The 27,824-nt window shown below is 48.8% G+C and overlaps 2 protein-coding genes and 1 long non-coding RNA gene across 4 annotated transcripts; 2 read left to right on the plus strand and 1 right to left on the minus strand.

Moving 5' to 3' along the window:
- On the plus strand, positions 1–10,236 carry DHDDS (dehydrodolichyl diphosphate synthase subunit). 2 transcript variants are annotated; one of them, XM_053998866.1, is made up of 9 exons: positions 1–52; positions 1,021–1,104; positions 1,928–2,044; positions 2,580–2,722; positions 3,349–3,465; positions 3,640–3,741; positions 4,391–4,505; positions 5,639–5,746; positions 8,623–10,236. In XM_053998866.1, the coding sequence occupies exons 2-9, from the start codon at positions 1,042–1,044 to the stop codon at positions 8,857–8,859; spliced, it is 1,002 nt and encodes a 333-aa protein (XP_053854841.1). In that variant the 5' UTR covers positions 1–52; positions 1,021–1,041; the 3' UTR covers positions 8,860–10,236. The 2 variants fall into 2 exon arrangements, with proteins under 2 accessions (XP_053854841.1, XP_053854842.1); XM_053998867.1 differs by lacking the exon at positions 1–52 and adding an exon at positions 534–595.
- A 437-nt stretch (positions 10,237–10,673) lies between these two features.
- LOC128818995 (uncharacterized) lies at positions 10,674–11,154 on the minus strand. The gene is made up of 2 exons (XR_008440621.1): positions 11,064–11,154; positions 10,674–10,930 (listed from the first exon to the last, which is right to left on the minus strand). It is a non-coding gene; the product is annotated as an uncharacterized LOC128818995 (long non-coding RNA).
- Positions 11,155–11,754: 600 nt separating this feature from the next.
- Positions 11,755–15,394, plus strand: HMGN2 (high mobility group nucleosomal binding domain 2). The gene is made up of 6 exons (XM_053999002.1): positions 11,755–12,074; positions 12,694–12,738; positions 13,116–13,145; positions 13,711–13,761; positions 14,085–14,180; positions 14,528–15,394. The coding sequence occupies exons 1-6, from the start codon at positions 12,060–12,062 to the stop codon at positions 14,561–14,563; spliced, it is 273 nt and encodes a 90-aa protein (XP_053854977.1). The 5' UTR covers positions 11,755–12,059; the 3' UTR covers positions 14,564–15,394.
- The last annotated feature ends 12,430 nt before the right edge of the window (positions 15,395–27,824 follow it).

Raw genomic sequence — 27,824 nt, forward strand, 5'->3', positions numbered from 1 at the left:
CGGAAGGGCACGTCACTCTCCGGCGGAGGCTGAGGCGGCGCAGCCGGGACCGGTACGGGGACCGGGAGGGACCGGGGGAGAGCCGGGGCTTCCCGGGCACGGTGGGGGCGTTGCGGGCGGACTGAGTCTCCTTCCATTGTGTCTCTCCCCTCGGCGGCCGCGCCCCTCCACTCACGGAGCCGGCGAAGGCCTAAGGGACGCCCCGTCCCCACCGTGCGCTTCCCGCCCGGGAGGGCCCGGGTGGCTGCTGGGAGCGCCCGGGGGGCTGCCGGGAGCGGAGGCACCCGCAGGGTCTGGGTGTGCGGCCCGCTCTCGGCCGGCTCCGCTCGCTGCCGGCGGCGGGACGGGCTCCCGGGGGCTGCGGCTCCCGGCTGCGCCCGCCCGGCCCGGGCAGCGAGGCGCGGCCCTCCCGGCGCTGCCCTAGGCGTGCAGCCCTCTCTGAAGGGCGTTCTTTGGGAGCACGGGGTCAAACCGCGCGTGAAGGGCTGCCTGCCGTTCGCTGACCATCAGCAGCCGGCGGGGGCGCTGGGTGTGCTCAGCCCGAGCCGGGCAAGGCGAGCGTTCAGAGCTTTAGGAGCAGCCCGAGGTTCGGCAGGTCCGTGCTCGGATATTTGTGGCTGTGGGTGGGGATCCCCTCCTGAGGGAGGAGGCCGAGAAAGCCCCCACGGAGAATGAACTCCTGAGCGTAATTGGATCTGCTGCTGCCCCTGGATGGTGGGATGGAGTCCAGGCGGGTGGGTCTGGGCTGTTCGTGCTGGGGTGGGTCTGTACGAACCAGTCCTGCAGGCTGCAGGACTCGGGCATGGTTTTCCTTGCACCAGCTGGTGCAGAATCCACTCTGATGACACAGCTGGAAAATTCCAGAGCCTGTTTCTGAGCCTGCTTATCAAAGGATTTGCACAGACAATGTAAAGGGCTCCAGAGCAGCAAGTCAGAGCTGATTTTTCCCAGGTGGTTTGTTTGCTTTGGGCTCAAACAATCACCTTTAACCCCTTCATTTTCATCTTCCCTTTGAAAAAGGAAAGGAGCTCTCAATAAAAAATGTCGTGGATCAGAGAGGGCGAACTGACCATCATAGAGAGGTTCTGTGCCAACATCATTAAGGTAAGGGATGGATTTGGGTGGATTTTGTGGTGAAGAGCTGGCAGGCTCTCCAGGGTGGAACTGTCTCTGTGGCTGCAGTGCTCTGGAAAGGGAGCGTTGTTGGCAAGGCTGCATTTAGTGCTGGCACTGGATGTGCATCCCTAAACTCCATCCCAGGGTGGGAGATTACTTAGGCTTAGCCTTGCAAATGAGCAAGGCTGTAGGCAGTGCTTGCCAATGAGGATCTGTGCCCTTGCTGAGGGAGGCAGGGCATGGGAAGGAGGGAGAGAAGAGAGATCCTCACACTGGGAGCTGAAGGAATGAAACTTGAGTATTGGAACAAAAACTCACCAGTTCCAGGAAAATTCTCTCCTTGCTCAGGCTTGAGACTGATGGTGCTGCCCTTGTGAGGTCAGTGGAAAGGAACCCTCCTCTTTGTGGGGGGAAGTCTTATGGCCTTTTCTTGTGTTCTCTGAAGGTAACTGTGTCTGTGAAAAGGGCTCTGAAATAAAAAATGCAGCATAACCCCCTGCATGCCCTCCTCCTCCTCCTCTGTGGCTGCAGCTGTTGCAGCAGAGCTCCTGAGCACTGCAGCTCTGTCCTGAGAGGAGTGGGGAGGGCAGAGCTGCTTTTCAGTTCAGGCAACTGTCAGCACTGAGCTGTTTCTTTGGAGACCCTAAACTGGGGTTGGCAAAGAGGAAACGAGCACCCTGCTCATTCCAGCTGCAGGGAGACAGCCCTGCACCCCTGGGAGCACACAGGGCTGCTGGGGACAGGGGCTGAGCTGGCTGTGGGGACAGCCCTGCTCACCTGCTGGTCTCCTGTGTTTCTCCCTGTTTTCCAGGCAGGTCCAATGCCCAAGCACGTTGCCTTCATCATGGATGGCAATCGCCGCTACGCCCAGAAGTGTCACGTGGAGAGGCAGCAGGGACATTCCCAAGGCTTTGATAAGCTGGCACAGGTGAGGAGGATGTTTTCTGCCTTTGTGTGGTGGGAGTTTGAGCTGGGTTTGCTGCTGGACTGGTGTCCTGTGTTCCTTCTCTTCACCCTTCCTTGGAGCTGCTGTTCATCGTCAGGATTCACAACTTGAGCTCCTCCCTCTCTCTGTTATCTTGCAGAGTCATTCTATTCAGCTGTTTTTTTCTTCTGTTTTGCACTCAATTAACATATCTGCCTTACAAATCTCAAGGCTTTTATTTCTGTGAAACAGGTTGACTTTTTTTTGAAAAGGTTTTGAAAGGTACAGTACTATTTAATTTATAAACCAATGGTGCTTTTCCTGGCTGGATGAGTCCCCTGTGATGGATTCTCATCCTCAGACAGTGATATTTTCCTCCTGTTCTTTAAAATGAATCTGAAATTCACATCTAGGAGTTTCATATTTTTGATAGTCCTTCCTTTTGATGCAGTCCTGGCCTGGTGGGAAACCACAGGAAGGTTTTACATGGAGAAGTTGTGTCTTGCTGGCCTGATTGTTACATTTTGTCTTCTTGCAGACACTGCGGTGGTGCTTGAACCTGGGCATTCGGGAAGTGACAGTTTATGCCTTCAGCATTGAGAACTTCAAACGCTCCAAGGAGGAGGTGGATGGGCTCATGGACCTGGCCAGACAGAAGTTCAGCCGCCTCCTGGAGGAGCAGTAAGACTCCCTCACGTGTGTCCCACAGGGTGGAACTGGGGCAGGACACGACGAATTGCAGGGATGTTACAAGCTGTGAGAATGGATTAATGAGGAGAGCCTTCCCGACCTGCAGTCAGAGATTAAAGGGGCTGTGCCTGCCTGGGTGGGGTGTAGAGCTCTGTGCATGCACGCTCCCCCTGCGCATCAGATTTGGGACAACTGTGCCATCCAAACCATGGGGACGAGGACAGCTTTCAGATAAACACAGCAGAATCAGAAACACAGAGTGCCAGATGTTGTTTTCATGAAATAGCAAAGCTTTATCCTAATTTTTGGTTACTTGGAGGTGCCCAGAGCCTATGGTTGTATTCTAAGCCTCCACAGGTAGGAATGCCTAATCTGGGATCATGTCCTGGTCCTTTGGTTATGTCTGTACCTCAGGAACTGGTGTGGGGAATGATCACTGTGCCTTTATGAAATGGTTCGGGATGATCAAATCTCAGCCAGTTTTGCACACCTGAAAACCATTTGGTGGTTTTGCCTTTTGTCCAGCTCCCAGTTTTGCTGAAGCTGTGGGTGGATGTTGGCACTTGTGCAGTAGAGACTGATGTGTTTTCTGTGGTCCCCACTGTGGTTGGGTGCAGGGAGAACCTGAAGAAGCACGGGGTGTGCATCCGTGTCCTCGGGGATCTGCCCCTCCTGCCCGTGGATATCCAGGAGCTGATTGCCCAAGCTGTGCTGGCAACCAGGAACTACAACAAGTAAGTGACACCCAGTTTAAAGAGCTGATACCTCACGCCTTCCTCCTCTCCCTGAGGACTGGGACTTGTCAGACATGCTACACCTCTTTTTTCTTCTTGGTCCTACAAGCACACATCACTGTCATCTGCTGGGCCGTCCCAGGATGAGCCTTTCACATCTTATCCTCTGTGCAGGTGCTTTCTGAACGTCTGCTTTGCTTACACATCGAGACATGAGATCAGCAATGCTGTCAGGGAGATGGCCTGGGGGGTAGAACAAGGACTGCTGGAACCCAGGTAACTCTTTGCTTTCTCTGTGAGGCTTTTGGATGAATCCTGCCTGTCTTACCACTCACACTGCATGAGAAACCTCTCAGAAGCCAAGTGGCTTTTAAATAGATCTCATTAAACCAGTGTGACTGGAACAAATGACTTAAAGTTACTATGCAATGTTTGGCTTTTATTATTTTAGTTACCATGGTGATAGATACACAACCAAGACAGAAAAGAAATTAGGTCTGTGTCTTAAGTTAGTTTAAATGTGAAGGCAGATTTTATGCCACAACAATTGGCTGCTTGGCTGACAGTCTTAGCTATGAGGTCAAACAACAGATGAATCATGAATGCTGCACTGTTCCTCCACCCTGAAGGAGAAGGAATAGTTACACTCTGCTCCCTGCTCCAGATGGAAGCCCTCACAGTCTGCTTCCACCACTGTGTTATGTTTCAAAGAGCATGGAGTGGGATGCTCTGGGGGCTGAAATAGCATTTGGAATAGCCTGTGGAGCAGACACCAGTGTCTAAAAGAAGCAAGTTGATGACTGTCTGTGGTTCAGCTCCACCACCCAGTTTTTGCAGCCCTGAGTTTACATAAAACCCCTTAATTCTGGTTTGTGCCACATCCATCAGGCCAGGAAGGGTGTCTAATAAAGTGTGTCTCTTTTAGTGACGTGTCTGAATCGCTGCTGGATAAGTGTCTGTACACCAACAACTCCCCCGACCCAGACCTGCTGATAAGAACCTCTGGAGAGGTTCGCCTCAGCGATTTCTTGCTCTGGCAGGTAAGGTCTCTGTTCTCTCCTTGGGGTATTCCATCTTTGCCTCAGAGGGTGCTGGTGTTCCACTGACTCCAGGTGCAAGCAGATGTGAGGGCTCTGAAACTCCTTGTGCTGGGGTCAGGTGGTTTCCAGGATGGACTGAGTGCTGGGGCACCTCTCAGCGATCTGTTTCTGGCAGATCTGTGTTTGCCTAAAATCATGAATTCCTGTCCCTTTGCTCCTTTCCTCACCTTTAGATAATTACTTGTTTGTAGAGAACATTTGAGTGGAGTTGCTTCAGCTGAAGTTCACATGTTCTTTGATATGTACAATTTGGAGCCAAAACCCAATTGCCTTTAGGCAACCACATCAAATTATTCCCATTCCAAATTATTTAATTGGCAAGTTCTCAGAAGTTGTCTGGCCTGAGCTGTGGTTACCTACCAAGGCATCCCCTCTCCTCCCCTACTTTTGGGCACACCTATACCCTGGGTGGTGTTGATGCTATGAAATAACACTTTCCTTGCTCCTCTCAGTGGTAGAGGAGTCCTGTTAAGTGTTGGACTGTTTTAGCAGTCATCATAGGAACTTATTTACCTCAGACTGTGAGGAACTTGGTGGCAAAAATAGGTTTTGACTTGAAATCTTTCATTATCCAGCTCGCGGATATCTTCAGTGCACCACAGCTCTTGGCTTCACTAAGCAGTTTGAAAGCCATGAGTGGGCAGTAAGGAATATCATGAGATGTCATTTGAAGAATGGCTTAAATGTCATGTCCTGATCCTTAGTTCAACTGTTATTCCCTTAGCCTTTGGTACTCCAGTGTTGCTATTTTAGGTTTTTTTATAAGTCTGTGATGCTTAAGCTGTTAAAAATACCTCTCTGAAGACCAACACAGCAATAGAAAGAATTCTGCTGATGCCTTTGCAGGAGTGGATGACTGGTGTCCCAGCATTGAAAACTAATTAGAAGTACTCTACATTGTGCAATTTCAGACTCTCTTAGCTGGTTTTTACCTCACTTTAAGTAGAATCTGATAACACAGCCTAGGTAAACCCTTTGTGGGGAAAGTGGCATAGTTCGCCCCACAGAGTTGCATCTTAATGACTTTTTCTCTTGCTCAGTGATTAAATTGTTTGTGATCTTCCTTTCTGCAGACATCCCATTCATGCCTGGTGTTTCAATCAGTCTTGTGGCCAGAATATTCCTTTTGGAACTTGTGTGAAGCTATCCTTCAGTTCCAGATGAACTACAGTGCTTTACAGGTAAGGGAGTCTTGGGGAAGTGGAAAGCCCAGCCCCTGTGTTACCTGCACAGCAGCTGGAGATCAGGTGAGAGTGCAAAGTGGGAGCAGTGCTTGTTAGTTAAGATCTTGTGATCTTGTTTCAGTAGCAGCTCATGTGTGGCTTCTCCTGTATCCTTGTGGCTTGTTACAACACCTTGGTGTGTGGCCAGACTCCTCTACTTTCAGCAAGACCCAAAATATCCAAAGTCAGCATTGTCTCTGTTACTCATTGCTCATTCCACCAGCGGGAGCATCTGTCCCAGACCTCACGCACCCAGTGAACACTCCTGGTCTGCCACAGAGTGAAATCTGCCAGTTCAACCCAGACACTTCATCAGTGCTGTAAGCACGTGCTCTGCTCACACTGGAACAAGCAGGGAGTACTCACATGCTCTAACTCCACTATTGTTTTTAGGATTGTAACTAGTGGGTGTAGAGTTTCCTTTCTGGGAGCTGAAATGAGGCAGCCTGAGCTGTGAGTCTGTGGACAAGTGTCCTCTTTCTGGTGGGTCCAGATGTACCTGCTGAAGGGATTGTTCTTATTGCTCACTGACATTGTTCCTCTTCTTTTAGATCTGTTGCCCTGAGCTCTCCCTGGTCTGGTTCTGATACAGCTGTCCAATTCAGTAGTGAGATAGTAGTTTGGCTATTTTTAAGCAAAACAAGTGTGGGAGCTGGAACTCTTGATGGAGAAATGTGGAGGGCAGCAGTGACTGGCAGAAGGACCTCAGTGTGGCAGCTCTTCATCCCCACCATATCTCACTGCTGAATGTGTCTGTTCCTTAATTATTTGGGTCCTCCTTTTAAAAACAGGCATTACATTGCCCTTTTCTACCTTCAGGGACATTGCTCAGCCCTGAGAGTTGTCGAAGAGATTATAGCCAGCTGTGGTTATGGGTGAATTCAATCAAGTGCAGCCAGTCTGGCAGCATCCAAACTCTCCATGTCCTTAACCTCTTTTGTTCCTATTTCTGGCCCAAGTCTGCCCTTTTCCTACCAGCAATTCATTGTATTAGTACAACTAATGGCAGTTCACCTTCTGCACAAAGAGGGAAGCAAAAAAGGCAGTAGTGTTTGTCATTGCCATGAGCTTGGCCTCTGTCTGAACAGTAAGGTCACTGTTCTGACTTTGCTCCTGGTGCTGGTTTCTAACAGGCAACAAATGCAGCTTCTGTTCCCAGCTATTCTCATCTTTTCTTAGTTCTGGTTGGTGGCTAGATGTGTTCATGCCATGCTATTATCAAGATTTCTCATTGTCCACATTTGTTCTCTGGTCAGTTTTCTCCCTGTAAGAGCCACTTTGCAGTGTCTAAGGCTGGCCTTTTTTTCCAGGGAGCCCTCACAATTGTGCAAAGGGAGGGCTTCTCCCTCAGAAGAGGTGAGATTTAGGCGCTGGGTCTTTTTAAATGTTAAATAAGTGATCCTGAAATCCAAAAGAGGTCACAAAGCAAATTCTCTTGGTGGAAGGGTTGCTGTCAGTCAGGATGGTGGGACTGGGGGGGAATTGCTGAGAAGCCAGGATGTTTTACATCAGCTGTGTGTATTTTGGGAATGTGCTGCTGCTTTTGGGATGTGGATGGGCAGCAGGATGGAAGGGGTGACAAGGTACAGAAACCCCCCCTTGATTTGGAGGTACTGGACAAAAAATATCTTCCTTCCATCAGCTCAAACAGCCTCACTTTTCATGGCTGCCATTTTATTTCCCAGCTGGTTGTTGCTCTCCATGGAGCCCCAGGATCAGCTGGACCTTGCTTTTGGTACCTGGTAGATCTTGGGAAGGAATGCAGGGCTTGGCTGGCCACCCTGCCCCTGCAGTGGCAAGCTGAGTCTTTTCTGGGCAATAAACAGAATTGCACTTTGAGGGATTGAAATCTTCTGCTCAGCAGGCTGATGATGATCCTTGCAGTTCAAGTCAGCCCTGGAGTGCATCCATTCAGTGAGTTTGCTGGGGATATTTCTGCTCACATTGCCAGCACAACAAAAGCTAATTTCCAGAGCTATAGCTGCCTTGGGCTTAGGAAAAATGTGGGGATGAGTGAGTTAGGCTCTCATTAGAGTAATTATTCTTCTTGCTTGTTTGAAAGACCAGCACTTCCCAAGTGTGTGTGTGTGTATCAGTTTATGTCACAGTGACCAGTTTTACAGTTTTTAAAAATAGAACCTCAATATTCCTGCCTGCTGATGTGTTTTTGCTGTTGGAAGCTGCAGGCTAGGATGTGTGCCATAAGGAGAAATCTGAAAGTGATGTTCTACAACAAAATATTTCAAATACTTGAAGGGTAGACAAGGACGGGTCCTGCCTTTGCCTTTCTCCTGTTGTGTCTCAAGCCAGTACACCCTTAGATCACAGAAATTTGGGAGTGCTGAGCTTATTCCTGCTTTTTTTTTAAAGCTGATTAGCTCAATACTGGATCATCTCAAAGAATTGCCCTGTAAGTCATGGTTTAGAATCCCCTAAAACCTTTCAGCAGCCAGGGGAATAGGATCAAAAATGCTGTGATAACACTGGTGAGGATATGAGTGCACATGTCTGGGGTTCAAGAGTTCTCCTTTAGCTATTCCTCTCTGACTCCAATATCTGAGGGTATTCCCACAATCTGTCCTGACTTTTATCTGTTCTAACTAGGAGTTAATGCTCTGACCAGAGCTGTTTCTTGGAGGCAAGGCCCAGAAGGATATCCCTGTATTTTTTATAACCAGTCAAGCAGCCTGCCTCAAGGTGGAAGAGGCAGACCCAGAGCCAGCCTTGAGTGAGCCTGCAGATCCGTGGCCAGGCGGAGGCTGTTTGTGCCCCCCGTACCACAGGTGAGCTGAGAGGCCTGCTAAGGTGCTAACATTCGCTGCTTTTCACTCCAGAAGGCCAGAGACTCCTACCTGGAGGAGAGGAGGCGACAGCAGATGGAGAGGGACCAGGCTTACGTGACCAAGAAGCTGCAGCAGGAAGGGTGCGTGCCCCATGGAGACTCACGGCGCCAGCGGACACTGCTGCAGAAATGCACAGCCCTGCGGGAGGAGAGGATCCAGGGCTTCCTGCAGGCCCTGGAGCACAAGAGAGCAGACTTCTTCGAGAGCCTGTGTCCGGTGTCTGCATGACACAGGTGCTGGGCTCTGGGGAACAGAGTGTTCGGAGCAAGCAGCTGCTGCCCGCAGGGACTGGCTCAGCGCGGTCCTGCCGTGGGCAGCCAGGGCTGCTCCAGGAGCTCCCGTCCTGCTGGCCCTGCCTGGAGCAGGGATGGCTTCTGTGAACTCTCCTGGTCTGTGATGCTGCTGAGGAAGGTGGTGCCATCCTGTGTCACCTCCCTGCCCTGGTGACAGATACCTGCACCCTGCTGGGTCTCTGCTGCTGGGTCCTTGGCAGGCCAGGTGTTCCGGTGACAAGAAGTTAACTGCAATGAGCCTCCTCCAGTTCTCTGATTCCTCCTGAACTGGCCCAGCCAGACCAGTTCAGTCCTGTTAAATCAGTCTGGCTCAGACTCTTTCCATGGCTTTGCAGTAGGGAATCTTCTGTTGAGATGTCCTCTGCTGTCCCATCAAGAAAACCCTGCTTTCTGCAGGGAGAGGATTATTCCTGGTGTCAGGGACATTCCCCACTGCCTGCTCACTGAGAGCATCTTGTCTTTTCCCCACCTGACTGCTGGGTGGGGTGTATCCACTCCTGGTTTCCAGAGAGCTAAAGGAAGGGTTTCCAGCCTTGCTGTAAGGGAAAAAAAGCTGCTCCAAAGCTTCAGCAGGTTCTGAGAACTCTCCTGAGCAGTGTGTGTGGGGAAAACCCAGGTGCTGGTGTTGGACCACACTGACCTTGGGAAAGGCTCTGAGCAGGCAGGAAAAAAGGATTGGTTGCGAATGAACCTTCTCAGGAAGGAAAGGAAATAGGCTAAACACAGGTGATGGCTACAATATGCCAAACCCTCTGAGGGAGTTCCAGGGAACGAGGGTGGGCTTAATTCAGGAATTCAGTAGCCAAAACCAACCTCTGACCCCAGCCAAAATGGTTCAGAAGGGCAGTTTGCCTGATACTAATGGGAGTGGCCAGAGCAGCTGTGGAGTATTATTTGTCCTCAGTTTTCCATTGGCAGGGAGATGGACAATCTGTTTTCCAAGGTTGTTTCCATCTCTCATTCCTCCTGGTTTCCGTCCCCACGATCAAAATAACTGAAAATGTCTTGATTTTTGCTCCTGATGCACACACATGTGTGGCAGTACCAGCTGTTGCTGGGTTTGAAGTGTTTCTTCTTACCTCCAGGTGAAAACCACAAAAAATGCAGATTTAACAGCCTTGTAAGTGCTGCACACTGAGCACTTGGCCTGTGATTGTGAAGAACTGTGTAGTCAAACTGGGAATAAAGTATATTAATACCAAAGTTATTTTAAAAATAACTTGAATGTTTAAAAGTATGTAGAGCTGCTTATTTTAAGGTGTGATAAAGCTGGAACCCAGGTTGAATGTAATAATATTTAATTTGTGACAGACTCCTCATGTGATTCCTGTTAGCCTGGGAATTATTTGAAGGTTATTTTTACAGTGTGGTATGAGCAGTTTGCTGATACCCCAAAGCCTGCCTGAGTGAAGCTGTGTGCAGGTACCACCTCTTGTGTAAGTAGCAAAGAGAATTTGGATGTAAATGTGCTGAGAGGATGAGAGCTGTTTTGATTTTAATCTTCTTTTGCTGTATTTTATTTTCTCCATGTTTCAGGAAACTGTGGAAACAGTGTACTCTCCATGAGATGGAAACTCTCCAGTCTGCTTTGCTAGGCTGATAGGGAGACTCTTCTACTCAAAAAATGCATTTTTGCCTTTAGGAAAAAAAAAAGTTTTCCATTGTGTTATGACTCTACAGGTGACAAAAGCCACAGTGGTGGCTTTCCACAAAGTACCGGTCCTGTTGCAGGTGAGGTAAGTGAAGGACCTGGTTTATAAAATACTTGTATTGAAAGTTTTAATCCATTTTATAAAAGGCATCACCGGAGTAGGGGAGGAGGAAGAGTCCTTCAAGCAGTGGCAAAAGGTTCCTGTTACCTGACCATGTACGTTCCACCTGCATCAGATATTCCAGTAAATGCAATTGCAGTTCTTTCCCCTGTGAGCCTTCCTTTGTTAGAGGGTGGTGGAGATGAGTTACCCAGGCAAACTCCAGAGTTTCAGGAGTGCATCTATCCAGTGAATCTGTGGGAACAGAGCCACAGGCTTCTGTCAGTGAGAACAGAACCTCCATCATTAATTTATATGTGTTGAAGATGGGAAAAATCAGCATGGCTGGAAAAACATGCAGCTGGGGTCTGAAAAAGCCTGAATTTACCTGGACAGGGAAGGGGGGGAAAGGCTGTTCCTTGGGGTGTTTTTCTGAATGAGGTTGAACTGAAAAGTGAAAAGTTAAGGGCACAGTGAAGTGGTGATGAAGATCTTTAGCTGGATTTGTAGCACACGGGCTATGGCTGTGCCAGGTGTGAGGAATGTCCTCTCTTGGAAGGAGCCCAACTTCCCGAGTCACTTGGCACCAGCAGCAGGCACCTGTGTGAATTGATTTAACGTCATTTTATTGCTTTTTAACATTTTTCTCTCTCCTTCCAGCACTGCCGCCTCCTTTTTGGGATCCAGCTCTCCGCATCTCCCGTGTTTTTACAGGAAAAAGGGCTCTCGGCGGCTCCCTCGGGAGCCCCTCCGGGCGCGGGGGGCCCCGCGGGGCCGGAGGTGCTGAACGAACAGCTCCGCTCACCTGCGCGCCGGATCGCGGCGGGGCGCGGGCTGGGGGGGTGTCCCCCGCTTCTTCCCCCCCCCGAGCCGCTTTGCACATCCCGAATTTTCACCTTTTCCTCCCCATTTTTTCTTCCCCCCCCCCCCCATCCCCATCCCCATCCCCCCCCGCGGGTTTCCCGCGCGCGCGCACGGGGGGGGTGGGTGGTGTGAATGGCGCGCGCGCCGCCCCCTCCTCGCGCCCCCCCCCAATCCCTTCCTTCCCTCCCCGCCTTGGCCCCACCCCACGTGACCCCCGCGGGCCAATGGGCGCGCGGGGCGGCGGGGATCCGGCTGGAACCGGTTGGGCCGCGTCCGGCTCTATATAAAACTTTATAAACACCCGATTCCAATTAGTGGGGTCGGGACCAGCGCAGCCCGCTGGGTGCAGCCCCGCGCACCGCTCCCCGCACCGCGCCCGCAAGCCCCCCGCGCCTAGCGCGCCCGGCTCCCCCACCCCCGCCTCCCTGCGCCGCTCCCTCCGCCCCCTCACGCCGCCCAGCGCGCTCCGCTCCCCCTCACACACACACACACATACACAGACACTCACACACGCGGAGCCATGCCGAAGAGAAAGGTACGTGGAGCTGCCGCCCCCCACCCCCGCCGTCCTCTCCCCCCTCACGGTGTCCTTTCCCCCCCTCACGGAGCCGCCTGTGGGAGGGGGGGCGGGACTACGCGTTCCCCCCCTCCCGCTTTCGGGGCGGTAACGGAGGAGCGAGGCCTCGCCGGGGGTGGGGGCGGCGTGGGGCCCGTTACCGGCGAGGGCCGCGGGTGCGGGAGGGGCTGGCGGTCCCCGCCGGTCCGAACCGGTTGGTTTTGGCGGGAGGTCGGTGTGAGGGATGGGGGGGGGAGGGGAGCGCCGGTGTGGGGCGGTAAAGGGCGGGAAGCGGCGGCGGAGCTTTGCCGCCAAAACGGCGGGGGCGGGAGGGGGAGCCCGCCTTGAGGGGGCAGCGGCGCCCCCGCACGAACCGCGCACACGGCCCGGGGAGGCGGCGGCGGTTCCCGCCCCGCCTGGGCTGCGGCGGTGCGGGGTTGTGCCCCGGCATCCCCCGCCCCGGCCCCGCGGGGAGGGGCCGGTACCCGCCGGGAGTGGAATGGAGATGTTCCCCTTGAGATTTGGGGGTTAAAACAGCGGCTGGTGACGGGGAATGCTGTCCATCGTTTGTCCCTGCAACCTGTGTCCATGTCCCCAGGCTGAAGGAGAGACCAAGGGCGATAAGGCCAAAGTTAAGGATGAGGTAAGAAGTTCAGTGTTTTGAGAAAGTTGGATCATCAAGTGTTTCTGTTGGAAGATGAGGTTTAACAGAATAACTGAGGAGTAGTGGGGAGGGTTGGTCTCAGTTGATTCTGACTTTTCAAAGTCTTAACTGTTTTTTAACCATGAGAAATCTACTCAACTATCATTAGTTGTTACTAATTTCCATGGCATAACCTCGTGTTTCTTGAGAGCACAGAAAAAGGGAAACTGGGAAACTACCGCCTTAATTTCTTAAAACTAAAGAACTATAATCATAATTTCTGGGCGTTTACTACTTTGGGAAGAGAGCGAGTTTGTGAGACTTTGAGAGTTCATATTCTATGTTGTTTCAATAGAACTGTTCTCCTTTTCCAACAGCCACAGCGGAGATCAGCGAGGTTATCTGCTGTGAGTATCCTCTTGCTGGGCAGAGCTGTCACAACACTTGGTGGTTTTACACATGACCACTGGGTGTGTAAATGTGTGTCGGTGCTGGAGGTGAAAATTAAGTTCCTGCCTTAAGGACCTGCCCCATTGTGTGCTGCTATGGGAGTGGCAAATAATGGACAATAATCGTGCTGCAGTTTCAAATGTTTTTATTTGCTTTCCTAATGCTAAGCTATTTGGCCTGAATGTTTAAAAAAAAAATAGTTTGTTTCTCTGGAGCAGGACTTGAACAAGGGCCTGGAGTGCCAGGACAAGGGGGAATGGCTTCCCACTGCCAAAGGGCTGGGATATTGGGAATGAATTCCTGGCTGTGAGGGTGGGGAACCCTGGCACAGGGTGCCCAGAGCAGCTGTGGCTGCCCCTGGATCCCTGGCAGTGCCCAAGACCAGGTTGGATGGGGCTTGGAGCAGCCTGGGACAGTGGGAGGTGTCCCTGCCATGGCAGGGGTGACACTGGAGGGGCTGTGAGGTCCTCCCAAGCCAAACCATTCCACAAGTCTCTAACACAGGTTTTCTCTCCCTTGCAGAAGCCCGCTCCTCCCAAGCCAGAGCCCAAACCTAAAAAAGCAGCTCCAAAGGTGAGTTGGGTCAGGGCTTGCTTGGAAAGGTGAATAAATGGATGATGAGTTTTGGCATTGCCTGGCAATAATAACAGCTAACAAACCTTTGATTAACAGCTGTGTAGCGAGGAAATGGAGCTGCATAAAGCTGAACTAAAACTTGCAGATTTTACAGAATTTGCATAAAAAACACTGAAGTGAAGGTTTCACACTTGCTGTCAATCCCTTAGCAAACAAACATTGGTGTCTGTGTTGTTGTGGGGCCAACACTCCTTGCTCGGGGGCTGTGGCTCGTGTCTGGCTGCTGGGGGCTGACAGCAAATGTTGTCTTGTATTTACAGAAGAGCGAGAAGGTGCCCAAGGGGAAGAAAGGAAAAGCTGATGCTGGCAAGGAGGGAAACAACCCTGCAGAAAATGGAGATGCCAAAACAGACCAGGTATCCCAGCAGCCTGTTGTGCACCAGCATTGATTCCTTTCCCTCTCAGACCGGGACAGGTCTTGGCTTGTGGCAACGAGGAGTGTTGCTTAGCACAGAGGGGGATGTTGGTAAAGAGTTAAAGTTGTCTGTTTGCCAGGGGATGTTGCCACATGGAAGTTACTGTTCTTCTGTAAAGTTCAATAAGCAACTTCTAAGTTGTGTTTTAGGGTGCAACAGATGTTAAATTTATTAAAAATCAGAGCTGTGCAGCCCAGAGAGGATTTCTTCTGCTCAGTGTTTTGCTATATAGAAAAATTAGTGTCCATTTTTTAAATGTGTTGACTTCTTCCCCTTTTCCTTTTCAGGCACAGAAAGCCGAAGGTGCTGGTGAAGCCAAGTAAAATGTGTGAATTTTTGATAACTGTGTACTTCTGGTGACTGTACAGTTTGAAATACTATTTTTTATCAAGTTTTATAACAATGCAGAATTTTGGTTTACTTTTTTTTAAGCTATGTTGTTAGCACACAGACCGCTTCATTGTTGTGTTCTGGGGGGGGGGGTGGGGGGCAATGGGGACAAATTTCTCAAAACCTAAATTTTAATAAGAAAAGCTTTTGCCAGTCCCCCAGTTTTTGGAAGAAGGGCCCTTCCTGCAGGGAGGAAGAAGGGATTCCCCCATGCTGTGTGTCAGTTATGTCCAAGTGAACATCAAAGCTCCCAAGGTGCTGTTGCCTACTCCAAATCCCAATGCCACCAGTTCTCCTTTGGTGCCCCCCTGTTCACCCCGAGCCCGTCACTCCAAACCAGAGTAGAACTGGCATTCCGGGACCTTCCGATGTCACATGGTCCCGATTTCTGGTGTCCAATCTGGGATGTACCAGCTTAAAAAGGAGCTGCACTTCCTCTTTTCTATTGTGGACCCTCAGATACAGAAATCTGCCTCTCAAGTTTGTTTTCCTCTCAAAGTCAGGGTGGCTTTGTGCAGAGTTGTCAGACAACGCGCGGATGTGAACGTGTCCACCCTCACTCTAAACTTTGCCCTCTTACAAGTGCAAGCTGAAGATTCTTACAGTTTTTAGCTACTTCTCCATTGCAGTAGTCCACAAAGGGAGGGGAGTTTGACAGTTGTTGTAAAATGTTGCAGATTGTAGCCCATGTCCTGCCTAAATTACCATGATTGTTCATGAAAAGTACCTTTAATAAAGCTGGATACGGTTTGGCTTGGACTGTTCTCAATGCTCTCTAATTCCTCTTGCCTTTAGTTCACTTCATGTGGTTTAAGAACATTTGCTTTTTGCATGTCTGTGTTTGTGTTTTCATTCAGATTATTAATTGTTGTAATTCACACCTGAAAAGCAAGATTTCCTTACCTAAAAGCGAGGTTTCCTTGCCTAAAAGCTAGACCGCAGGATGTTTTTAGAGCCTTGGCTTACTTGGAGGCTGAAAATGGAACATGTAAGTGACTCTACTGAGATAATTTCTTTCTAAAATGTAGCACTGTACAAAACGGGGAGGAATACAGTGATCTTGCTGCAGAAAAAAGTAAAATTCTGGTGAGCTTTTCTTGGGAGTGAAACCAGAACTGGCTCCATAAAACTGATGATGTGTTACATTTCTGCACTTAAACTTGAATATTGTTGCTCCTGCTAATCGAATCCAGACCTGGCTGGGGTAGTGACTAAGCAGGAGACGAGATTTTTTGAGAAAAAATTCACCATTTTTATAATTGCTACTTAGACTCCAGAGCAGAGCCAAACCCAAACCTCCCTGTGTAAACGTCTCCTTCAGTGACTGTCAGATGGAATATTTTTTCCATCTCTGCTTGGCTTTCCCTGGGATTTCAGTGTCTGTCTGTGATTAAGTTCAGTGACCTGTTTCAACCTGTGCTGATTTCAGAGGGAATCCAGTGAAAACGAGCAGGGCAGAGTTTCACATCCAGAAATTTCCAATGTCGGGAGTGCTGGAAGTGTCCTGGAGTGGCTGCATGCACAAAGGGCAGTTTGGGATGTACCCCTAGGAACTGCTCCATCCTGTGTTCCCATGCTGGTATGTCTAACAGAAAATAAATAATGGTGAATAATCCTGTTAGTAATCTTCATTAAACAGCCACCAAACCTCCTGAGCAGTCACTGGAGTGGCCAGGCTGTGGGATGTCGCTGCAGAAAGGAAAATAAATAACTGAAATTAAATCTTAAAATCAGAAAGTAGGAAATAGCCTACCTTGCTATTGTAGAGTCTTACCTTGCTGGGCATCTACAAATGATCAACTGCTTCCAAAGGAGCTGGGTTTGAGGGGGCTGCCAGTGGCCAAGTTGCCAGCTGGAATGTTCTGGTGTTCCCTGTGTCCATCACTGGCTGGGTGACCTCTTCACCCCTGGTCATTAAACAAAGTGCTGGTAATGAAGGGGGATCTCAGGGCTGTTCTTTGTTGAAGGAGTTACTCCTTAACTTCTCCATCTTCCCACCCCCCAGCAGCCTGTGCTGACCTGTGTGGTTCCTTGCAGGGTGTTTTCTCCAGCCAAGCATGAAAACTGATTTTAAGCAGTGTCTGCCACCTAAATTCCTCTGAAAGCAATGGATATTTTGGATGCTGAGGTTCCAGGGCTTGCTCCATCTGAGGTGCTTCCCACTGGATGAGCCCTGCACTGCTGGAGTTATTGGCCTGTTGGGCTTGACTCGACAGGCAGGGCTCATCTATTTCTCCTTAAGCAAATAGGGACTGAGGGATGCTGAAGCCAGTAAATCCATCTAATTAGCTGTGTAAATTAAAGCTGGGGAGCAGGCGCTGAGCTGCAGCCCGTGCCTGGTTCGTGGTTAGAGGCACCACAAATCTGCATCGCCGCCTGCCAGAACGCCTGAAGCTGAACAGACATTTTTCTGTTAAATTGTAATCATTTTACACGGAAAATTGTCTCTCCTGTATCTGTTGGGAATGGGATTGGTGCTGCCAGGTGCAGTTAACAGGCTGGTCTGTTGGGTGGGCTCTGCAGCAGCAGGGATTTTGTCCTGCTGGAGCTTTGGGAAACATCACATCCAGGGTCCAGAAAGTCACCACTGGCAATAGAAAGGCAAATGAGTTCTGTGCTCCATAGGAGGCCTTGAAGCTGGGCACCAGTATGGGTTAAATCCATGCAATATTAGGGCTCTGCCACTAATTTGTTTCTCCATTTATTGATTTCAGCACAAACCACCTGGGAAATAGGGCCAAACTGCTGTTGCCTCTTAATAGGTGAAGTTGCAAAGAATGGCCAAGTTCTGCAGGGGGCTGAAACCTTTGGGATGCTGCAAGTGGATACTGGGGATGATCCTTGTTTTCCAATACTTCAGGATTTTGCTGGGGTTTTAAGAACAGTGAAATTACTGATAAATTATAGAGCAAAGTCTCTGGACTGCCCCCAAAGCAGTGACAATTAAACTGAGCAGAAGTTAATGTGAGCACGTTGCCAGCCAGTGGTCACTTCCTGATATCCTACAGAGCCACCTTTCCCCCAGCCATGGGTTTATGTTAAACTGAAAGTGGATTGGGCTAAAAACCATGAGAACAGGTGAACTGGACCATGCCAGCAGGACTGCCCAGGTCCCTGCTCCTCCCAGTACAGTGCCCTAGGATTAACAGTTTTGAGTTTCAGAATCATTTCCCCCTGCAGGATATTTCCTTTTGCCTTCATAGAGCTCAATTCTGTTTGGAAGGACTGACAGTATCCTCCTGCCATCCCCTGCCACGGGTGGGCTGAAAGGGAACAAGGAAGGAAAATGGACTGAATTCAGTGAGTGCACCCAGAGGATATTGAGTTACAGGATCATTTTTGTCAGAAGAATCACACAGCTTGATGGCACAGGGATTTCATTGTCCCTAAATCATCCCAGATATGGTAACACCATACCCAGGGACTAATATTGCTGACTATAATTCCTGAGAAATGGCACCTTCTCCTGCAGTTGGTGGAGATGAAATGGAGCTTGAGTTAAACTCACAATTTACAGAGTGAGCCCATCATTTCTAAGGGATGGGAAGGACATGGCACAGGGGGAGCTGTGGAAAAGTTGATTGAGGCTAATAAAGATCTTTAATAAGTTGGCTTTAGAAGATTTCTGATGTGAGAGACTGGGCTTTTTAGAGACCCTTTATTAGAAACTGTTTTGCAATTTTTTTTTTTTTTAATGTTTTAACAGTCTCCTTACGAAGGGAGTCAGAAAATCTATGATGTGGCAGAAGAAACAGGAGTAAAAAATTTCAGGGAAAACTTCGTAAAGTTGAGGCTTTTTAAAATGCATTAAAGCCTTCAAACAAAAACACTTCATTGTCTTGGGCAGAGCAAACCAGCCTGGAGAAAGCACTTGGAGAACGTAGAAAGAGCAGTCCAAGGGTGGCTGCAGGTGGCCAGGTGTGGAACAGGTACAACAATTCTCTGCATTTTGCTGGACACATAAACCCCAAATGAAATTTCTACTTTTCTCCTTCTAAAGAGATTTGATAGTAGATTTAATTTTTTTCTCACTCAGTTATCCCACTGATGTTACTTTTGGATTTTGAACAAATTTCCCTGCAGGCAGCAGCTCTCCCCTGCTCTTGAGTTTGTTGGTTGCTGTGCAGTGGTGGGTGTATGTGGCAGTCTCCTTCTGGAGAGGAGTTACTATTAGATTACTATTAATCTGGATTACTATTTTAGCATTGCCCAGACAGATTTTGTTTCCTTTTATTCTTTTGAAGTGGTGTCTTGGTGCTTCTTGATGGAATTCAGTCCTGCCTCGGCACAAGAGCAGAACATTCCTGTATTAGCGGTTCTGAGTTTAGCCCGAGGACTGATTGTAAACTTGGGCAATTAAATTAGTTTTTCTCATCATCTCCTTCTCACTGGAGATAATAGCAGAGGTTGTTCCTGTGCTGGGGGTGTTTGGTGAATGGGTTTTGTTGGCCTGCAGCCTGGTTGGAGGTGCCCAGGTTTCCCTGCCATACCATGATCCAATTAACTTCCGTGCTGCCAAGCCCCACAGAGAAAAATTCCCTTGATAGTGAATTAATTGCTCTTGCAAAAAATATCCATGATTTCAGATGCAAGCTGGATCTGAGGCATGTTGGCAGGGGAAGGCTGGATTTGGCAACGTCCCGGTGCTCCTTGCCACAGCCCGGTGGACGCAGGGATCCTTGCGGGGCTGTTCAGCTCATTAACAGGCCGTGATTAACAGCCTGTTCCTTCCCTTCACCACACGGTGGTACCAGGAAACACGGAATGGGACTGGCAGGCCAGCAAGTGGCAGGTAGGGTCCAAAAGCAGCTCAGCAGCCCTGGGGAGGCTGGAGCCCGGGTTGTCACAGTCTTATGAGAGTTACTTGCTTCTAGAAAGCAGAAGCAGCACTGCCCTAGCAGCCTCCATCCTCTGCCACCTTCAGAGATCAGTGCTGGACAAACTCCACTCACCCGAGCACTGTGAGCCCCCTCTGAGCCTCTCTTTCCAGTTTTTGTGATGATTTTAGTCAAAATCCAGACTGAGTGCTCAATTCCTCATCGGTTTACAGGCATAGCTGGCATTGCAAAGGAATTTATCCATGTTATATCAAGCCTTTGAACTTAGGCTTCCCATATTCTATTTTAAGAATCACTGGACCATTCCTTTTCCTCCTCAGGCCATTACTGCAGCTGCTGTGGCACATGTCCTGAAAGTTTGAGCCTAAAACTAGAGTTGTCATCTCATCTGTCCTCAGCTTGGGAAGGGATACTTTATCCTAAACCCAGATTTAAATAGGTAGCCTATAAGCCTGGTCTCTTTTAGGCTTGCTGGCACAAACTACTTCTATCAGACTTGCTGAATCTTCAACCTGAGATCACAGAGTAAGTGGTGATGTTCAAAGAAGTAATACTTTAGTTCTTGAAAAGCCTCCTATGCTTTTTGTGTTACTTCATTTTGCTTTTGTATTCCAGTATTTGAGTGTGTGCTTTTGCTCTGCAAGCCAAATCTAGGAAATTGAGTTGTAACATCTGTGCTAATCTCCTTAAAAGTCTGACCAGAGTGATTCTTCTGATGCTATAAAACTCTGGGCTCACTCTGCCAGCCAGCAACTTTTACCTGCATTGTATTAAAGACTCACAGAATGATATCCTGTGACCTGTATTGTGCTTAAGCAATGTCACCAGTTGCTGGTTTTCCTTCTCCTTTCCCACTCCCAAAAGCCTTAGTCGTTAGGTTATCTCCTTCTAGCACATGCTTTCCATGTTTATCTTTTCCAAGGACGGTGTTGAAAGCTGGGAAGGAAGTGGCTGCTTCCCAGAGATGGCGAGATTGCAGGGGAAGCACTTGACACCCTCATGACACTTCCTTGAAATGGATGCAAAACTGAAAGATGAGCTCCTGGTAAGCTAAACTCATTCCTCTTATTCAGTTCTCAGTGCCTGCTTGGGACAGGGATTTATGCATTTATTGGGGTGGGGATTTATTGAATAAAGTGGGCAAAACTCCACCCAAAATTATAGGGGAAAAGCAGAAAGCAGAGATTTCGAGTCGTAAGTGTAAATGCTGTGGCAGGAAGATGTAGCAAACGTTGAAGCCAAGTGTTTCAGGGACATCTGAGTGCTGAAAACCACATTTTATTCATGTCTCCATCGAGCACGCCCTGTCACCATGCCCTGGTAGTTGTAGATAACAAACCTGGAGTGATTGTTCTGTGACCAGGGAAAAGAGCAGGCCAGGGTTCCACCCATCTGCAGTGAATTGTTGGGTATTTGGTTTAGTGATTAACTTAGTGAGTGAACAACTTCCATCAAAAAAGCAGGGATGAAGCAGCCCTCAGCTTATGGGTTATGTTTGGGGAGGAAAGGCCAGGCTGGACGGGGACAGTGGAAGGTATCTCTGCCCATGGCAGAGGGTGGAATGAGATGAGCTTTGAGGTCCCTCCCAACCCAGACCTGGGATTCTATGAAATTCTGGGATTCTATGAAAACAATAGGCTGGTTTAGCCCAGACTGGGAATGCTGATAAACCCTTCCCTCCTGCCCCAGAGCAGGTTGGGCTGGCAGCCCCCACTGCTGGGACTGACGTGTGCTGGCCCCACTGACATGTGATATGCTATCCTGTGAGCCTGCCCTGCACACAGGAGCAAACAGATTGTTCAAGATAAACCTCCCCAGTGTCAGCCCAAGGTCCTTGTCACGTGCTGCATGCCCGGAACTGGGTCTGGGCATTCCCAACCCCTGTGCACTGGAGCGCTGGGAACTGAAACTGGTTTTGGTTTTAAACGCAGGTTCGTTGGGTTCCTGCCGGCATGAGGAAACAGTTTCTGAGCAGGTGGTGTTGCACAAGCAGACAGAGGTGAGGACAGAGCTGTGGCTTCCTTGTGCTGCTGAGCAGCTCTCCGGTCGTTCTCAGGCTCCGCTGCCTTGTGTAATTCCCTGTGCAGTGCCGGCTCTCCTCACCAGAGGGAATCGCTCCGCAGCACCACCTCTCCCACTCGCGGGTTCTGCAGGTTTTTGGCATTTAGTCACAGTCCCTCCCATCTTACACGGGGAAGAAAAATCACTTAATTTTCCCCCTGGCTGGTGCAGGACCATGAGGGGTAACACACACTCTGTGTAGGCTGGTTTGCCTTGTTCTTGAGCTGCTTTGCTTTCCACCCTAACCCTTTCACTTCACTGAAAAATTAATTTCTAGGACCATAGTACTGATATTTAAACCCATCTGGTTCTGTCTGAATAGCAATGGTATTTAAAGCTATGCCTGTATCTTCCTCTTCCAAAAGCTTCTGTGGTGATCTTGTAGAAGGACATTTATCTGGTGGTAATTGACTCCCATATTAACTTCCAACTGGCAAACAGCTGCCAAAAACCTGTTTTCCATCTCTGTTGATCAATAGTCCCTTTCAACAAGTATCTGGTGTTGCAGAGTGTTAACGGCTAATAGCACTATGATTCTTATCCTATTTTAAGGGCTGTAGCATATCTCAGAGACCTTATATCTAATATAAGAGTTTTGAGTTCAGTAATGTTACATCTGATGTTATTTATTATCTATTTCTGACACATTGACCCTTTCTCCATCCTATCTTGTGCTGGGCCACTGCCACAGGACATTTATCTCCAACATGATGTCAGTGGCTGCTTAGGTTGAGGGAGAAAATGATTCTGTGCAGACTGTAAATAGAAAATTGAGATGGCAGGTTTGGCCAGCAATTTCTGACACCGGGTTGGAAGGAAGGGTGAAAGGAGCTGTTGCCTGCCATGCAAGCCTCAGTTTTGCTGTCACTGCAGTTAGCAGCAAATCCAAACCACCTTCCAGGGCTGGAGCTGTTTAAACTGCCCACTGCCTCTGGCCAAATCTTTCTTGGCATAAAATAGCATCCTCCGAAGCTTTTATCTACCCTTTGGGTGACAAAATACCTGATTAATCAAGTTTTTACTTTGTAAATTCCTCAGTGGCTGGGGATGCACAGGACAGCAAAGCAGAGGCAAGTGAGAGGGGACATTCTTGAATTCTGGGACGTGAACCTGGGAACACATTTCTTTATAAAATATCTTCAATCCTCAGTGGTAAAATGTCACCATCTGAGCAACACCACCCTCCCCTCTGCACCGTGACAGAGGAAAGGCACAGCCACAACATAGCATAGAGGTGTCTTCCATCAGGGTGCCCACAAAGTTTAGAGGAAGATAAAACTATTTTCTTGCTTTTGTTGCTGGAAATTATCTTTTCTGAGCAGTTCTGCTGTATGATAGTGAAATGAGAGCAGCACACAAGAATCAGGCAGGTGGATTTGTAGCCTGCTAATGGAAAACATTTTCCATTTGGGCTGAGCTTGGAGTGCCTGGAGGGGCACTGAAAAATGGTTCTGTAAGAGGATTTTTCTAATGGAGGATCAAATGTCCTCCCTCATCAGCAGAGGTGTGAGGACTCCTGGTAAAGCTCCCAGAAATGCACCAAGCCTCTCCTTAGAGAGTCAGAAAAGGCCCAGCTGGACAGTCCTGATACTTACTCATGAGGCAAACAGCAATTTAATAGTCAAGCAGCAAAGTGCCAGCCTTGCATTTCTGACCCATTTTGTGTGTGCTACGAGATGTGCAGTGCTGCAAAAATCCTAGAGCCTCCCTAAGTCCAGAGTCTGTTTGTTTGGGTTTTTTTGGGATGCTGATGAGGGACAGATAGATTTTCTTTTTCCAGGGAATCAAGTTTCTGCCATCACTGAACCTGTTGTGCCTTTTGTTCAGTTCCCAACAAGGAACCCATTGAGCACACTTTGGATGTATCTCCTACCTGGCCCTGAAGCCAACTGAGTCATACCTGTGCTCTGCACTGCCTGAAGCACGTATAAAATACAGAAACAATTGTTGTTAGGAGAGACCTGTTTCTCTCTCCCTAAATGATAAAGGCACCCCTTTCCCCACCTCTCCAAAAACTCGTGCTTGTGTTATGCCTTCCTACCTGATTCGATCAGTCATTAGGCCAAAATATTCCTGGCCAGGATAATTTCTAATATTTTAGAAGTATATTTTTATGGTTATTTTGGGATGTGGCTTTTCAAGGCTGGATGTGTGCAGTGGTCTCTGTTTAGTAAGGAGATTTAGAAGTGAAATGCTGCCAGTCATATATTGATCTGAAATCAGAAATAAAGTTCAGGGTGCCCCTAAGGAAAATCAGTTTCTGTGGTGTTTGGGCTTCTCATCAGGATTTCTGAAATTTGCTTCCAAGTCTAAAATGTTTTTTTTTTTATTTTTGCTGTGGAATGATGGCATCCCAAACTCCAGGATGGGGTAATTAGGAGCAGGTATCTGTGAGTGCCTCCTGTGAAGCAGGACTAGACTTGTTCAGCTGCAGGATGTCAGCTCGAGACCGCAAACCCTGGAATGACATTTTCCTCTCCCTGGAGCTGGAATTCTGTTGAAATGTGCTTTTGTTTTCTCCTCCCCTCTCTGGAGAAAGTGGGACCTGTGTGCTCTGGAAGCAGCACAAAACCGAGGGTATCTTTTTGTATCCACTTAAAAGCCCCATCATTTGTTTACAAGTTCTTAAACCTAAAAGAACCATAAACCCTGACTGTACTTAGTGCTGTGTTTATTCAGGTTTCTCCCTCCTGGGGGACAGTGCAAACAGCCCTGGCAGCTTCACTTCTGTTTACAGTGTCTGATAGTTTTCTCTTTCATGTTTTCACTCCCTCACATAGCCCTGTTCTGAATTAAGCTACAAACATAGCTGTGTGCTCATTAAAAACTAAATTTGATGGATAACTTGCTCTAAATAACTTCCCACCTGGGCTGCAGACCTGTTCTAAAAATTAAATTAAAAAAGAAAAGGTGAGGAAATGCTTGTATTTTACATAGGGTTTTGAAAAAGCCTTTTTCAGGTAGGAAAAGGAATCTTTTCCAAAAGAAATTCTGTGTGAGGGTGGGCAGGCCCTGGCCAAGGGTGCTCAGAGCAGCTGTTGTTGCCCCTGGATCCCTGGAAGTGGACAGGCTGGACATTGGGGCTTGGAGCAGCCTGGGACAGTGGAAGGTGTCCCTGCCCATGGAATTGGATGAACTTTAATGTCCCTTCCAACCCCAAAAATTCCATGATTCTGGGTGCAGTTTGAGCCATGGCCTCTCGATGTTTGGAGGCAGGGCTGGTCTGTGCAGCCTGCAGAGCTCTGCTGGGGTGCGTGTGCTGAGCACAGGGAGCACGTGCAGATCCCAGGTCCTCAGCAGTTCCTCGGGAACCCAAAAGGATGGATGGCCGTGAAACAGCTCCTCTGAGTCCCAGGAAACAGCCAAAGCTTAGGACAGAACCACATGGAATTGGGCAAAGCTATCAGCCACTCATAGTTTGAATACCAAAAACCCGAGTCACCTCCCACTCTCCCCTCAGATGCTGTGAGGAGATGTGTGGGTTTCAAACAGATGTTTTTCTCCTTCTCTTCGGGTGCCAAGGGCTGTGTCCTGCGCAGGAGCCAGACCGGCACTCGCACTCGTTTGTTCACATCCAGGAAGGGGAAGGTAACTGATACAGGAGACGGGCAGCGATTGTATCCATGACAACCGGCAGATATGGCCTCGCTGCCTCGCAGCTCCTTCCTTCCCTGGGCACATCCCGACTCAGATGAGTCCCTCAGCTGCAGTTCAGTATTCCTGAGAGAAAGGTGCAAGATCCACATATCAGGCACATTCCCTGGAGCCAGCAGCTCAGTCGGTTCTGCAGCAGAAATCCCTGGCTTGAGCTGCGTGTTCTTCACCGAGGGGCCCCGGGAGAACCGGATCAGGGACGGGGTGGTTTCACAGAAATACCGCGCAGGAGCAGGGTGGGCTTGGCAGACTGAGAGTCTGTGGAGCTGGCAGGCAAAATGCAGTTTATTCTGCCAAAAAATAAAGGGTTTAGATGTGCTGGACACCTTCAGAAATGCATCTGAGCTGAGCAAGGGAAAGTGGTGCTCACCTGTGCAGGAATGTCAGCGGAGGTTGGAGGTGTTTGTTCCGTGGATGAGCCTCAGTCTGCACAATCCCTGTCCAGGGAGCAGGAACTGCCTGGCTGTGCTTCCCCGAGAGCTCTGCATCCTGCTGCCTGCTGTGGTGCAATTCCTGCATTCCGACCACTGCCTGGACCTGCCTTGGAAAACGCTGGCATTTGAGGCAGCTGCAATCGCATCCAGTGTGGAGGAACAGAAAGAAATCTGTCAGAAAAGCAAAAAGCTCTTAGAGGCAGAGAGTTTTTCCTCATTTCCAGGGCCCCTGCTTTGTATCTTCAGCGTGGTTTTTACCACACTAAGGAAAAATGTTCCTGGGATCAAAACAAGGTGATCCATCATCTCTTCCTCCATAGTGGCGAAACAAAACAGAAGAGGCAAAGAAATGAGATGGTGAATGGAGAGCCAGGGATTAGAAGAGAGGATGTAGAGCTCAGGTTCTGCCCTGACACTGAAAACCTGACTCAGTTTCCCCATGAGGACAATGAGCTCTGGATCTAATTGGTCAATATTAAAAGTACAAAGAGGGTTGCTGCAAGCTGTAATTAATTGACTGTCTTAGCAAATTAGAAGAGTCTGTAAATTGTAGCAGATATTTGGGATTCAGCCTTGCAAGGAAGGTCTTGTGCCTGTGATCTTTTTTGCATTTCCTTGTATGTGTAAAAGCAGCATCCCACAAAGCAGGCAGGGGATGAGATGCCCATGCATTCAGAAAAAAAGAAAAGATGCAGTGAGCCATGGGAGCACTGGGTTACTGTGGTCATGGGGAGAATCACTTGGCCAGCTTTTGGAGCAGTCAGTCAAAATTGGATCTGGTAGTGATGATACAGATCAGTCTCCATTTGCTCTGGGGATGTCTTGGTTTTGGCTGGGATAGAGTTAATTTTCTTCTTAACTGGTTTAACGAATGTTGTCAGCCTCTCTGCAAAGGAAAAATGTTACACAGCCAGCCAGCTGCAGAGGCAAAAATACCTACAACTGTATTTGAGGAGGACTTTATGGTTTTAAAACCAAACTAAACCCACAGCATTTTGAACTTCCAGCGAATACAGCACTGACAAACCATCCAGCTGATCCCAAGTCTCTGTTTACTATAGCAGCAGCTCTTCCCAGCCTGCAACTGTCTCAGAAAAATGCCAGGCTGTATGTTTTAATCACTGCATTTAGCCATGACAGTCACCCAAACAGCAGATTTTGCTTTTTGCACCCTGCTTCCAGGATCAAGGTTGCTTTTTATAGCTGTTCTTTGACTGGAAATAAATCCTGGGGGACACCACTACCTCATTTCTCTTATCCTGACATCCTGCCCTGAACTTAGCAGCAATCTCCTGTGGCACATTTCACCTTCTGTTAATCCAGCTAGGATTCAGCATTACCTGGAGCAGGAATGGAGGGAAGGTCAGTCTGAGAATTTCTGGCTTCTCTTGGACTTCTGGAGCTGGCAGTGGAGAGGCCAGAGCGTTTCCCCCCAGCATCACTGTGGTGTCACCACAACCTTTTTTTGGGTGTTATTATTATTTTGAGATACTGTAGAGCTACTTCAGCAAAATCATCTCCTTTAACAAAAGTAGCTGCAGAGATGCAGAGAATAATCACACACAAGTCATTTATGGTCTCCCCAAAGTCTTTAATTTGCTGTTTTGCTAAAAGGAGTGGTAATCTGGCAGTTTTATTTAGGTGAAGCTTCATGATTTCTGTCTTTGTCAAGTCCTGAGGCAGCCTGTCTGTCTCTGTGTAATGAAATACGATGGATTTCCTGCATCCCAACAGACCTGGCAGTGGTGGAAGCAGCAGCACTTCTGTGCCCATGCTCTCCATAGGCCTTAATCTGGACATTGCCCATGAACCTTTCACTGCGGCCTTCAAGAAGACTTGATTTTCTACTGTAACTTTTCAACACTTCAGAAGTTATTTATTTGTAACTGTAAAAAACCAATTGGTTGGACAGGAGGGGACAGCCAGGGGGTCGGGCTCTGCTTCCAGAGAACAGGGACACGAGGAGAGGGAACGGTCTCAAACTGCCTCGGGGGAGGTTTATGTTGGATATTGAGAAATATTTCTTCACCAAAAGGGTGGTCAGGCATTGAAACACGCTGCCCACGTTGAGTCACTATCCCTCGAGGGATTTAAAAGCCGTGCGGATGTGGCACTTGGCAACACGGGTTAGTGGTGGCCTCGGGCCGGTGTTGGGGGAATGGCGGGACTCGATGCTGTCGCGGGGAGCTTTCCAACCCGAACGACTC

This window comes from Vidua macroura, chromosome 25 (genome assembly GCF_024509145.1).
Source record: "Vidua macroura isolate BioBank_ID:100142 chromosome 25, ASM2450914v1, whole genome shotgun sequence".
Lineage (NCBI taxonomy): Eukaryota > Metazoa > Chordata > Aves > Passeriformes > Viduidae > Vidua > Vidua macroura.